The sequence below is a fragment of the Callithrix jacchus genome, chromosome 8 (genome assembly GCF_049354715.1).
Source record: "Callithrix jacchus isolate 240 chromosome 8, calJac240_pri, whole genome shotgun sequence".
Taxonomy (NCBI): Eukaryota; Metazoa; Chordata; class Mammalia; order Primates; family Cebidae; genus Callithrix; species Callithrix jacchus.
Genome location: NC_133509.1, coordinates 21609983 through 21624953, shown reverse-complemented (window position 1 = coordinate 21624953; position 14971 = coordinate 21609983). Strand labels below are relative to the sequence as shown.

The following is a 14971-nucleotide window of genomic DNA, read 5'->3' as shown; positions in this document are numbered from 1 at the left end:
AGTTTTCTTTACTGAGCTCAGTAGCTTACTGAAGATAAAGAAAGCAATGCCACAGGTATGAACAGTACCTATTTCATAGGATGCCGTGTGGGTTGTTGGATGACCAGCACTTAGCAGTGCCCAACACAAAGGTGCTCAGTCAGCGCTGACCGTGGAGGAGCAGCAGGCTAAGAGTTACATGTCCTCCTTTGCCAGCAGCTGCCCTGATGCAATAGTCACGTCCAGTTTCCTGCTATTCAAAGTTGAGACTCCTCTGGACTCAGAGGAGCCACAAGTAAGGAGATAAGGAGGATTAGCCCCAGAGCTGTGCCCAACTCATAGGCAGCACGCTTGGCTCATGGGGCAGCAAGGTAGGGAGGAGACGGACAGCCATTGGTCCCTGCCTAGTGGCGGAGCAGTGATAAATCACTTACTGGTTTCCCACAGGGAGGAAGATGACAAGATGCTGTCAAGCTAAGAGGAGGGTCAAAACTGCCCCATTCCCAAACACACTTTGGAGAATTTAACAATCTACTCTACATTCTAGACACCAAACCATCTGCCTTCCCATTTTTGTATTTAGAGGAAATAAATGCAATAGAAATGCAATGACGTGAGGCTGGGGTTTGGGATGATGGGAAAAAATAAATTCCTTCAGAGGATGCTGCGGAGTTGTGGCATCTGACTCACTTTGTTCTCTAAAGGGATTCTTCCTCTCAGGGAGACACACCTCTCTTGCCCCCCAATCAAAAGAATCGAAGCAGAACACAGCATTTACACACCCAGCCAGTGGCAAGGCGTAGAGTATATGGGCACTGGAAATGGACCAGTGTGGATCAGAGGCTTGGCTGGACTGTGTACCAGCAGTGTCACGTGGGCAAGTCCCTCAGCTCTCTGAGCCACAGTGTACTCATCTTAAAACATAGGGCTATTATTTGGCTTTGAGGTAAAGTTACGAGGACCACATTGAATCATGATATGAAAGCTACATGGCACTTGACATATATTAAACTTAAAGATCACTAACTACATGTCTGATTTCTCAACATCAGCAACTGCTACAAAGGACAGGAGATGGGCCTACTGAGAGGAAAGACTGGCACAAGGGGCTGGCTAGAGAGCACTGTGACTTGGTAAGGACATTAGACTCCTGCCCCAAAACTGCTATTTCTGGGAAGCCATTTAATAGTCTCAAAATGCCCACAACGGTGGCTCTGGGAGGAGGTGCAGGAGACACCAGATCCAGAGGACTGATGCTCTTTCAGAGGGCACCTCACACTACCCCTCATGTAGGCATTTCCCTGACCCTTCCCTGGCACAGAAGAGCCCAGGGATCTAACAGCTAGGAAGCAGGCCTAAAGGGACAGGGAAAAACTAACACTCCCACCTCCAACTCAAGTAGGATGAGGGAGGTGGAAATCTTACATCCAGCTTGGACTAAGCCTGCTTGAAACAAGATTCGCTTCAGAATCAGGAGATGCCTTCCATTCAAACACAACATGATCAGGCCCAGAGAAAGATAATGGCACGTATCAGTTTTCTGGCACGGACCCCCAAATACCATAACTGGAAGCACAAGCCAAGGACTAGGATCCCTTTCCCAAACAGGGAACTATCCCAACATCCTATCACATGAGGCTTTGGATCTGTGAGTGCTGCTCAGGGAAAGGAAGCTTTCCTTGCCCCACTGAACCCAGATCTGCCTTGCCCCTTGGAAGCCACCTCCCCACTCCAGACACCACTCTCCCACAAGGTTGCCCACCATGTCCTCTTTACTGACAAATCCAACAGGCACTTGTCAACTCTAATTCTGACTGATCTCTCAGCAATACTGCTGCTGGATATTCCTTTCTTCTTTCTGAGATGGAGTCTCAGTCTGTGGCCGAGCCTGGAGTGTAGTGGCCCAATCTCAGCTCACTGCAACCTCTCACTGCAACCTCTGCCTCCCAGGTTCAAGCAATTTTCCTGCCTCAGCCTTCCCGAGTAGCTGGGACTACAGGTGCCAGCCACCATGCCTGGCTAATTTTTGTATTTTTAGTAGAGACGGGGTTTCACCACATTGGCCAGGCTGGTCTTGAACTCCTGACCTTGTGATCTGCCCACCTTGGCCTTCCAAAGTGCTAGGATTACAGGTGTGAGCCACCACACCTAGCCCCTTTTTTCTTCAAATACTATTTCCTTGGTTTTTACACACTACCCTCTTGGTTTCTGACCTCTCTGGCTTTCTTCTTCATCCTCATAATTGTGCCTTACATGCTGATGTACCCCAGAATCCTACCCTAGGCCCTTTCTTTTCATACCTTCTCCTTGTATGATCTCATCTACTCTTACACCATCTACAAGCTGACAACTCCAAAAATTTCTAGCATCAGCTCAGACCCTCTGAATTTCAGATCCTTTTTTGAGGGGTGGAGGGGAGATGGAGTCTCGCTCTGTTGCCAGGCTGGAGGGCAGTGGCATGATCTCAGCTCACGCAACCTCCTCCTCTCAGGTTCAAGTGATTCTCCTGCCTCAGCCTCCCAAGTAGCTGGGATTACAGGTGTCTGCCACCATGCCTGGCTAATTTTTATATTTTCCGTAAAGAAATGGTTTCACCACATTGGCCAGAATAGTCTCAATCTCTTGACTTCGTGGTCTGCCCACCTTGGCTTCCCAAAGTGTTGGGATTACAGGTGTGAACCACCACACCTGACCTTCTCTTTTTCTTTTTAAGAGATAGACAAGGTCTCACTATGCTGCCCAGGCTGGCCTTGAACTCCTGGGCTTAAGCAATCCTCCCACCTCAGCCTCTGGAGCAGCTGGGATTGTAGGCATGCGTCACCAAACCTGATGTGTCCACTCTTCTGATCTCTGCTTCCCTAGTTGGGCCACCATCATTTGGGCCCTGGCTCAGTTTTCTAAGTGTTGCAGTTTTCTATCTGATCTCTCTGCCTTTAGTCTTGCCTCCATTAAATCTACTGTCCTCATTGTAGCTAAAAATCATCTTTTTAAAACACAAGACTAACCATGTCATAGCTCTACTGAAATCCTTTCAGCAGCTCCCTACCACTCAGCTGTACTGAGACCCACTTTCCAGCCACACAGAGTCACTTATGGACTGCCAGCAGTTCTGTGGTCTCTTGACACATGCTACTCCATGTACTTAGAATACTTTCTTCTGGCCCAGGTGCAATAGCTTACACCTGTAATCCTAGCACTTTGGGAGGCCAAGGTGGGCAGATTAACTGAGGCCAAGAGTTTGGGACCAGCTTGGACAATACAGTGAAACCCTATCTCTACCAAAAACACAAAAATTAGCCGTGCATGGTGGCACATGCCTGCAGTCCCAGCTACTTCATGAGGCTGTATTTATCAGGAGGCAGAAGCTGCAGTGAGCCAAGATTATGCCACTGCGCTCCAGTCTAGGTGACAGAGTGAGAACCTGTCTCAAAAAAAAAAAAAAAGAATGCCTTCTTTCTTGCTTGCCCACATTAATCACCCCTTGTTTGTCAGGGCTAAGCCTGGATGCCACTGCTCCAGATGGGTGACTGGTTTTCCAGCTGGGGGCAGTAACATGGCTTACTGGAGAATTGTGTTTCCTCTACCACAGGCCTATACTTTCTAGAGACCTAACTGGGCTACTGGAGGAAAGGCACAGTATTTATTCTTCTTTGGGTCCCGGTGACTAGCAGAAGGTCTGGCACATGGTATCAGTCTGTCTGCAAATAAAATAAGGCACCGCCTTTGATGTCTGAGCCTAAGGGGCAGGGGGAAAGGTGTCAAACTACCTCCCCTACCCAGTTGTCAATGTGCTCTGAGGAGGGGCAAACAAAGAAACCTGGCAGCATCTACAGCAGGAAAGTGACTTCAGAGATTCTCCCATCAGATGAGCAGAAACTGCCCAATGAACTTGTGTGTACATATGAGAGGCACTGTGGTGGTGGCCGGGCATAGCATGCTCACTCCACATTAAGTCCTTGCCAGTTTACAGGCAGTTACCTGTTGGGTCCTCCAAGGAGGGTCAGTGCCATCTGACTGGCACACACGCCTGTCATCTCCAGTCTCCGCTCCAGGGTCAGCCCATGCTTCTCAGCCACGGACAACAGCTTTTTATGTAGCTCATAGGAAACACTTGGGACAACAAGGCCAGAGTCTGCAATTCAAAAGGAGGAGAGAAAGGGAAAGTGACTTCAGAAACCAGGTCCAAACTGGGTATATTCTATCCAAGATTCTGCAAATGCCAACATTTTACCATGGCCCACCCCTGGGCCCATCGTCTTCATCTTCTGGGACTGAGGCAAGCTCTGCAGAGCTCAAGTAGTGGATGGTGAACCAAGCAACAACTTGTTCCAGGTCACCACAGAGCAGGGACAAACTTAATCTCCCTTAGCAGTTTAGCTTTAGACCACGAAGGCCAAATCTACCTTAATATGCTTAGTTGCTACCAAGACCAGCACACAGCCTATAACAGCAACCTATTAGGTGTATCAGGAAAGAACGTGATCTTCCCAAAGTGGGGGAAATGCCATCTTGGGCAGCGAGGTTTTCTCACAAGCAGGCCCCTTGTCCTTGCTGTGTAGAAGAGACACAGACACTAGCAAACCCTGCTGGCCTTCTTGCCCCTGCTGTTCTCAACTGCAGGGCAAGAGGACTTATTCCATCTGCTCCCGTCTTCCTTTTCCTTCTCTCTTCTATTTATCCCTTCCTTTCTGATTAAGAAACTCAGCTAGCAAAGATGTTTTCTCAAATAATTTGTCATTTTCTCTCTATCTGAGGTGGGTGTAACCCAGTACTCACAACATGGGCAAGGAGTACATGGTTGAGTACACCATGGCTGCCTTTAAGCTACTCTGATCATTAAAAGCAGGCAACTGCTGGGGCCAGGCACGGTGGCTCACGCCTGCAATCCCAACACTTTGGGAGGCCGAGGCGGGTGGATCACCTAAGGTCAGGAGTTGGAGACCAGCCTGACCAGTATGGCGAAACCCATCTCTACTAAAAATAAGAAAACTGGCCGGGAGTGGTGGCGTGTGCCTGTAGTCCCAGATACTTGGGAGGCTGAGACAGGAGAACTGCTTGAACCCAGGAGGCGGAGGTTGTAGTGAGCTGAGATCGTGCCACTGTACTCCAGCCTGGGCAACTAAGTTGTCTCAAAAACAAAACAAAACAACAACAACAAAACACTAAAAATGGGCAACTTATAAAAGTTGGGGAGAATTAGTCATTGAAAGTATACTATGGAAAATACTTGGTTTTTCAAGGCTCAAAACCAGTATCTATAGCAGCTGGTGTATGTGAAGAAATCTAAAGTATTTATTATATGCACCAGTGTCAACATACCAGGATAGAAACAGCAAACCCAAAAATTGGATCTGCAATGGACAGCTCTTACCTTGACAACCAAGGTACACTCCCTCCAAGATGCCAATGCTATCTTACAAATGCCAAAGCCACTGGGCTGACAACAGACCCTTTCCCAAAGAGCCCCAGTTGGCTTCAATGGCCAATGGACCAGCAAACACCGATTCTAATTAGCAATTCACTGCGGGGCTGCATGTCACTAGCTTTGTCCAGCTAGATCAGGCGCCTTTTTAGATTCTGTGTCCTCAATTATACTGAACTGTAAACCACCTGAGGTAAGGAAGTGCATCTTTTACTTCTTCAGCCTTCGCCTTCTCAACTTGTTCTAGCTAGGCTTATCAACAGAGGTGAGTTCTCATCAGGTACTCAGACATGTAAGTGATGTAAGCCTAGTGCCCACTTCTGCTCTGGACTTACTCTAAGGTAGGAGAGTTAGGGAATAAAAGTTAACAAACGTTTTCAGTACATTCATCATCATTCCACTGTCCCAGAGCCCCGTCTAGAAAAACCTGTTTTCTTCACTCGTCACATCAGAAGAAAATCTCTTGAGGTTTTATCAGGTTCGGTCCTACCTGCATAGATTCTTAAAACCACACAGAATGAGGGTACAGCTTCATGTTTTCACAACGGGAAACCAAGCACAAAGACTGAACCTACAGACCCAGGTCTGTATCCTCTCAGGGAAGGCAGAATAACAATGTCATGTAATGATGATGATAAAAAATATCTAACATATCAAATAAACACTATCCTGCTAGCTAGCTGAGCCCCTCTACCTGCCCAACCTATTCCTGGTCTGGTGAGAGGCAATAAAACAGTGCCATTAGGAGCACTGAGTCTCTCTTCCCACCTCTTTCTGAAATGGCAGTCATTGGTATTCCAGGTGCCAGTGCTGGAGGCTGCAGCCTGACCTTGCATGTCAACAGCTGATTAAAACAGCCATTTTTATGGCCTGCTTCAGACACGCACATATTATCAGAACTAATTAGGCTGAACAATTTTCGAAAGTCCTAAGCCACTAACAACTCAAACCTGTCAGACAAGTCACGCACCTGACTACTTCAAACACCCTCTTTACCTGCAGAGTCACGCGAGGCAGAGCTTTCACTCATCTCTGCATTTCTTTACCTGTTTATCAGAATTCTTTCTGTTAGATTTGAAACGGGTCAGAGCAGTGAGTCCTGGGCCTGCTACTCCATTCATCGAGGGTTCTGGGTCTGGCTCTTGTGCTACGTGTACAGGCAGCAGCCCCTCCCCTACCCCCTCATTCTGAGGGCTGAGAGCTGGCAGAGGCATTTTCTGCTAGCTGTCCCTTCATAGTTCTTAAGAGTGCAAAACCTAATGGTACAAGAGAGGAGACCTCACCCCCGACCAGCTGGCTAGATGCTGCTGCTGGAAGCTGAGAGTCTCTCACCATCTCCTTGCTGATCTGTGTTGGGGGAAGGGGCACTGTTGATGAATTAGCATATTTTTGCAGCCTAGAAAGACAAAGCCAAGAACCATTCTGCTCAGAGTCTGGCAGTTACAGGGTCTAGAACTCTACTCTGTTGCTCTGAAAGGAACGTACAGACACCACAAAATGTTCTTTTTAAACATTTATACACGTAAGTCCAACCAGTTGGACTGGCTTATCAGAAACAGGCCAAGGGAATAAAATAAACTCCAAAGGAAGGAACCCAAGAACATAGCGTGTAAACTGCAAACAACAACACTGCCACTGCCAAAGCCTGAACATGGGCCAAGCCTAATTATGTTTGCGTTGGAAGGTAGATCTTTATTGTTCTGGAATCAAGGCAGTAAAATCAGTTGGTAGGGTTTCTTTGAGCATTAATATGTATTTTACAGCTGCTGGTGAAACAAGAAAGGGAGAGATAATTATAACTGGTTCGTGACAAGCCGAGAACTTCTTAGGATCTGATTGACCTTAGGGTATCAAGGAAGCACACTCAGTACAGGCCAGGAAAGGGAACCCCTCCTTGTACAACCGATTTCTACTGCATGAGGCTGGGGCTGTCTCTTCAGGCCATGGAACACAGTGACCCAGCACTGCACGTGCCAGCTGCAGTCCGCCCCTTGTCAGGTCATCACTTTGACACTGCTCATTGCAGGACACAGCATTTCAGGCCTTTCCCTCCCTTACAGACATGCATGGCATGTCCTCACTCCCCCACCCACAGACACCCTTCAGCACCACGTCCAAAGTTCCTCTCACCTTCAGCCTTGCCCAGTCTTTCTGCTGTGTAACAAGGCTCCCACGACAAAGTGTTATCTCAGATCTAACTCAATCCTCTCACTGACTGGCCGTTTAATTGGAAAGGCTACATGTGTCCCAAGTCCTATCAACAAGGAACACAGTTCATTTATAGGCATGGGATTTCTCCAGGACTATGACTTCAGATTCCATTATGTGGCAGTCACAAAACTGGGTGATGTCATACTGGTTCCTTTAGGGATATAAATCCACTGGTAAATTTACACCCTCTGATCAGCAATGTACAGACAGTCCCTGGAGATCTACACTAAAGCTGCCACAAATTGGCAGTAATGCAATCTGGTGTCAAGTGTTTTCTGAAGGAAGGGTTTGTTATAAGAAACCTAACTACACATTCACAATACTCTTCATTATGACCCATAAGACCTGTTGTGATCCGGCCGGTCTACCTTACTACATCTCAGACCCCTTGGCCACCTTCTGGTTCCTAAATTCTCTAAGTTCTTTCTGGTCTCAAGAGACAGTTCCCTTCACGTGCTTTCTCTATCCTAGCACTTCATTCTCTCTTCCGGGGCTCTACTCTCTCTTCCAGTGCTCCCCCGCAACAGCAGGCTCCTCATTTGTCAGGTGTCAACATGCTGCTTATTCCCTTCATTATATTCAATACATCTGACTCTTTCCCCACCTCTTCCCTCCCCCACTTACTACTAGACCAGCCCCATGTCCACGCCGGACCTCAGTCCTTCATACTAAAGTTCTACTGGAACAAGCTTTGAACTTTAAGAGGCAAATAACAGGTCAACAAAATAACTTACTAATTATGAAGGGAAAAATTATCGCTACGAGGAAGGAATCTGGTGGTCAACACCTTACCAAGTGGTCAAACTTACCCCCAGTGATGGGACAAGGGGATATGATGTGATGCCTTGAGAAAGATGCAGCCCTACCCAAATCCTAGAAAACATGTTTAACATGAATCAGATCAAAAGGAAACAATCAATACAAACTAAGGGACGTTCTGAAATCAGTTGGCCTAGATTCTTCAGTAACATCAGTAACACAAAGAACAACAGAAGCTGTGTAGGAATTGTTCTAGTTTAAAGGAAACAAGAGCTAGGACAGTTGAATGTAATGTACAATGACTAATTAAAAATACAGCTATACCAACAGGGAGAAACCCCATCTCTACTAAAAATACAAAATTAGCCAGGCGTGGTGGTGCACACCTATAATCCCAGCTACCTGGGAGGCTGCGGCAGGAGAATCGCTTGAACCTGGGAGGTGAAGGTTGCAGGGAGCTGAGATCTCACCATTGGACTCCAGCCTGGCCAACAAGAGCAAAACTCTGTCTCAAAAAAAAAAAAAAAAAAAAAAAAATACAGCTATAAAGGACATTAATGGGATAACTGGAAAGTTTTACATATGGAGTGTATTAGGTACTACTTTTGTAATAATTTAAATTTTGCCAAGAGCAATCTTGTAGTGTGTTTCTTTAGAGCAATACATATCCCACTGAATTTATATGCTGTGGAAGTTATGGATGAAATCTAATGATGAGTACAACTAAATCTCAAATGGTTCAGAAATATGTGTGTGTGTTCATATGTACTTATTTTATATAAAACAAATGTGTCAAAATGTTAACTGGTGAATCTAAATGAAGGGTATATGGTTGTTCATTATATTATTCTAGCAAGTTTTCTGTAAGTTTGAAAAATGTTTTCAATACAAAAAGTTGGGGGCTGGGGGCCAGATGTGGTGGCTCATGCCTGGCCAGAGTAATCCCAGCACTTTGGGAAGCCAAAGGTGGGCAGATCACTTGACCTGAGGTGATCCACCCACCTCGGCCTCCCAAAGTGCTGGGATTATAGGCATGAGTCACCACGCCAGCCCCCCAGTCTTATAATCTAGCTGCAAACAGAAAAATACATAGGTACAAACTTCAGAAAAGAACACAACAGCCTTAGACTGTGTTATCCCAAGCACAAGTACAAATTATAGAATTCAAATCAGGAGCTACAGGTACAAAGTATCGGGTCTCAATTTGAACTATGCCTTGAAAGACAGGCAGGACTGTAGTCACAATGAATAGAAGAGAGACTCTAGGTAGGAGCGGAGAACCACGAACTTCCCGGTGGCCAGAATGCATGTGACATGTGCAGATAAAAATGTCCCTGCCTAAAGCCCTGAGGCTGATAGGAAGGTTCAGTATACAGCAGTGGGCAAGGCCAAGCTCAGAAGGTTTTAAAAGCTGAGTTGTTTTATGCAGGGTAAAGTAGTCAGGGGTAGAAAGTAAGAATAGGAAGACCAAGGAGAATTGATTTCAAGGGACACAGGGAACCTATGGGGTAGCATAAGGTCATGAAAATTTCAAATGAAATTTCAAAGGAAGGAGAGACTCTGGGGCCAAAATGACTACTACTGAGGATAAGGGAAAATCTGTTGCCAAGGCTACTACAGAACAGTGTCTGCATATTAAATTAGAAAAAGTGACCTCTCTAGTCCTTTCCAGAAATTTTTTTTTTGACAGAATCTCGTTCTGTCACCCTGGCTAGAGTGCAGTGGTGTGATCTTGGCTTACTGCAACCTCTACCTCCTGGGTTCAAGTGATTCTCCTGCATCAGCCTCCCAAGTAGCTGGGACTACAGGCATGAGCCACCACTGCTGGCTAATTTTTGTATTTTTAGTAGAGACAGGGTTTCACCATGTTGGCCAGGCTGGTCTCAAACTCCTGACCTCAAGTGATCTGCCCGCCTTGGCCTGACTGCTGAATTTCAAGAGGATGGTAGATACATAGAAATCAAACTCCTTTCTCACTCTGTCTAGGCACCTGTGGCTCTGGAATGGCAAGAGGGCACATATTAGTAAAGCGGTGACATTACTGGGGACCAGTGCATTTCTGGAATGACCAATGGGCAGTTTCATAAAAACTCAAGTGTCAGGCTGGAATGTGCTAGGCTCCAGATACTCCAGCCCTTGGTTTGGGCTTAAGCTCTTGAAAAACACGTAAGAAGTATAGTGGTTCATTACTGGGCTAAGACGCTAGCCAAAATACCTATCTTAAGAGCTCTGCTCTAAAACCTCACGAGATCACCAATGATCAAACCAAGCCCTTCAGGCTTATGACAACCATTCACCCAATTATCCAGGCCCAGGAACTCTGAAGGATTCCAAGATAAAGAAAGGGAGCGATAAATTCTTCCACACCTGCTAGAGCCTGACGTTCCCCAAACTCAACCAAGTCACTGTCAAGGAAGTCTGCCTGCTGGAGACACAAATTTAGAAACTAGGCTCATTAGCTCTGCTCAGTGAAACGTTGTGACACTTGGTAGAGGAGCATAGGTTTATCCAATGCAGCTGTTCTGTCCAGAACACCACCCAGAATTTACTTCCTGATGTTCCCCCAGTATGACATCCTTTGTGGCACCTGATCTAATCCATACACATGCAGTTGGGGAATGAAGTTGGGGAGGGGGTTATGGAGAGACAAGGCAAGACCCTGCGTGGGTTGGGTCTACAGGTGAGAAGGCAATGAGATGCTGACCAGAGACTTGATTCTCCGAATGAGAAGTATTCTCTACAAGACCTCAACAGCTGCCAAAGGAGGCCTCACTACCTCTGGGGAAATTCTAAACTCCAAGATTTCTTTCTTTCTGAATTCCTTTTGAACACACATGCAAAAAGTTCAAAACAGATTGCTTGACTACCTATTTTTGAGAAGATAACGCTGCTGGTCTCGAGAGCCTTAGACTACTTCTAGAGGAACTCTTGGTGACAGGAAGCAGAGGAAGGCAGCTAGGGCTCAGAGGCAGGAATGGAATGCTAGCTGTGAAAGACAACTGCTAGTCTGGAATTTTCTGAAAGGCAAACTTGTCCTGAGAGCTAGATACATCCTCATCAAAACTCGAAGACTTAGCCAGTCAGGGTAAGAAGAGTAGAGTCACAAAGCAGCAGGAACAAATCACTTGTGGCCTCTCTCACCAGCCGCTTCCCTTCCTGGCAGAAACCAGAACTGCATTTTCCAAAAGGAATGGGTATGGATAGGAGGTGCTGGAGCTCAGACCAGAGCACCTCACTCAAGCTTAACTGGATCTTTTTTTTTTGAGATGGAGTTTCATTCTTGTTGCCCAGGCTGGAGTGCAAGGGCATGAGCTGGGCTCACTGCAACCTCTGCCTTCCAGATTCAAGCAATACTCCTGCCTCAGCCTTCCAAGTAGCTGGGATTATAGGCATGTGGCACCACGCCCAGCTAATTCTGTATTTTTAGCAGAGATGGGGTTTCTTCATGTTAGTCAGGCTGGTCTCAAAATCCTGACCTTGGGTGATCCGCAGGCGCCTTGGCCTCCTAAAGTGCTGGGATTACAGGCCTGAGCCACTAGGCCTGGCCCCTTTTTAAGACAATAAATAGGAACTCTAGTTCAGGTCATCCTCACATACTTGTTATTCCCTAAATCTCAGCACACAGTGTGGAGGTGGCTCATCCTTCGGGCAAAACTGCAGAGACGCCTGCAACAAGCACCCCACTGCCTCCCATCTGGGCTTTTACATACCTGAGGACAGAAGAGGGCTGCACAGTAGAGAACGAATGGCAGAGGGTAAACAAGTCTACCCACAAAGAAGGAATCATGAATAGAGAATTTATTACAATGGAGGAAATGGAGAATTAGTCATTTTTTTTTTTTAATTGAGATAGGATCTTGCTACGTTGCCCAGGCTGGTCTCGAACTGCTGGCCTCAAGTAATCCCCCTACCTCTGCCTCGAGTAGCTAGGACCACAGGCACATACCACCACATCATCCTGGCTAATTTTTTATTTTTATTTTTTGTAGAGATGAGGTCTCATTATGTTGCTCAGGCTGGTCTCAAACTCCTGGGCTCAAGCAAGGCAGCCTCCTGCCTTAGCCTCCCAAAGTGTTGGGATTACAGGTGTGAGCCACTGCAGCTGACTACACTTCTGTTATTAGTATATTTACCTGTTTGGTTCAGTTATATTCAGAGGCCCCCAAGGTAAGGAACTATGACTTACGCAGAGTATCTAAAACAGCGTCTGGCACATAGTAGGTATACTCTCAGTGTTGATGCTTTGAAATAATCTTACTCAGGGGGCCTTTGCAAATTCATATTTGAAGTCAAATATTTACTAAATAATAATTACAAATTGGGTATGTGCTAGCTGTTTTTCCACATTATCTTATTTAATCCATAGTATTATCCCATTTTATAGATAAGGAACTATCTATAAATAAGGAACTATCTATCTATCTATAGATAAGGAACTATATAACTTTTAACTCCTGATTAAAGCTCTAAGAACTAATAACTCCCACATCTCCCTATCCCTCATTGTAGCAACTCTTGCATTTGCTTTCTCAGGGCTCAGGCACAAAGCATTGCAGGAGGGAAAAAAAAGCGGGGGGGTCACAAAACCATGTAGGCTTAGCCCACTATAAATTCGTGCAATCTAATGATAACTAGACTCATTGCCGGTCTTCCGGTCCCATGGGTTCAATACCTCCAAATCCTCCTGTTCACTCAACCCTGTTTTCAGTCTTCACAGCCTGTCAAATTACCCTCCGTCGCTTCCCTCATATCTTAGCGTTCCTTTCCATTCAGTGGTCCAAATCTCTAGTATGTAAGTTACATCATGAGCATGACTGACACTGCTCTGGTCTTCTCTCTCCTCTCTCGTTCTACTTGGGATCCTACCACAAGACCAGCCTTCCTAAAAGAGATCATATCATTTTCCTATCCAAAATCCTTCAGTTATTCCCCATGACTATAGGATAAACATAGCACTGGCACACAAGGCCCTCTGTGCTCTGGTCCACAGCTGTATTTTAGTTCCTTCTACTCCCCAACACAAACTCTCTGCCTTGGCCAAGCCAACTAATGACCAGTCTCCCACATGACCTTTACTCACACTTCACCAGCACCTGCCTCGTCTACTCATAAATATCCTCCTTTCTCTCTGCCTGGTGAAATCCTGCCCATGCTTCAAGGCTACCATCATGAAGCCCTCTTTGATGCAGCCTACAGGACCTCCTCTGCCTCTCAAAACCTAGTGCACTTAATGTCCACACTTTCACTGGATTCTGGGCACATACAGTATCTTTCTATCTCCTATTACATTTTTATAACTTAAAGGCAAGGACTATCTTAGAGTCAGTTACACATAATAAACACAGTGTTCTGACTGACCCAAACTGTCTTAAAATATTTCCTTTAGAATATAATGAGCATTAGGCTGGGCGAGGTGGCTCATGCCTGTAATCCCAGCACTTTGGGAGGCCAGTGTGGGCAGATCACCTGAGGTCAAGAGTTCAAGACCAGCCTGGCCAACATGGTGAAACCATGTCTCTACTAAAAATACAAAAATTTGATGGGCATGGTGGCACACGCCTGTAATCCCAGCTATGTAGGAGGTTGAGGCAGGTGAATCACTTGAACTTGGGAGGCAGAGGTTGCAGTGAGCCGCTATCACACCACTGCACTCCAGCCTGGACACCAGAGTGAGACTGTGTCTCAAAAAAAATAAAATTAAAAAAAAATGTAAAAACCAGTATTATGAGTGTTGAATAAAGATTCTTCTCTGAAGCCTTACCACTTTCCTAAGCAGTATTCTTTGGGGAGTTCTCAACACTGAACACAGTGCTCACACACATCTAGTGTTTTATATTTAAACTTAACACATGTGCATGTGTGTACATGCACACAGAATCTGTTTTCGAAGGATTTCAAATTACAAGTCTAGATCCAGAAAGACCCTGACCAATCCAGAGCGTGACCACTAACACCATCATTTGGCGGGCAGGCCCGAGCTAGAGAAATGTCTGATGATCCATGACTGCTGGAGACAGAAGCCCTGCCAAAGAACCTGAAAGGACTTTCCAGAGAGAAAAAACAAAGAGCTGAATTTAGTTGCTTCCTGAATGTGTCTTCCCCATCAACAGACCTAAAACAACACTGTTCCCCATCACAACACACACAGCTGGCAAAGAGTACTGCCAAGAGGAGTATGAGCAATTAGTGAATAATAGCTTATGTACTGTTGACACCACTTAGCATGAAGTCAGTACTCAGGGCACCAGCAGCAAGCTGCCAGAATCCTAAATCCCAAGCCATCACCGATTAGGTAATAAACATGTTGTTCTTTTGCTACTCTGGGGACCAGACTGCGGGAGCTCTCCAAGTTACTTCTGTAAACTGCTGGTCCATTCCTGAGAGAGTGCAGTCTAAACAGAAAAGACTACAGGGATGTCTCTCATCTTACAATGGGTCTTATCCCAATAAAGCTATCATAAATTGAATATATCTAAGTTGAAAATGCATTTAATACACCTAACCTACCAAACAAACATCACAGTTTAGCCTAGCCTACCTTAAACCTGCTCAGAACACTTACATTAGCCTACAGTTGGGCAAAATCATTTGGCAACACAG

The 14971-nt window shown here is 45.8% G+C and overlaps 1 protein-coding gene across 9 annotated transcripts in view; it reads right to left on the bottom strand.

Moving 5' to 3' along the window:
- Positions 1 to 14971, bottom strand: part of EDC3 (enhancer of mRNA decapping 3) — a 67643-nt gene that overhangs the window by 5578 nt on the left and 47094 nt on the right. For all 9 annotated transcript variants that reach the window (XM_078333685.1, XM_035261849.3, XM_017976762.5 and 6 more), the window contains one exon: positions 3958 to 4111. In XM_078333685.1, the coding sequence (XP_078189811.1) occupies positions 3958 to 4111 (154 nt within the window). The remainder of the gene's footprint in view (positions 1 to 3957; positions 4112 to 14971) is intronic.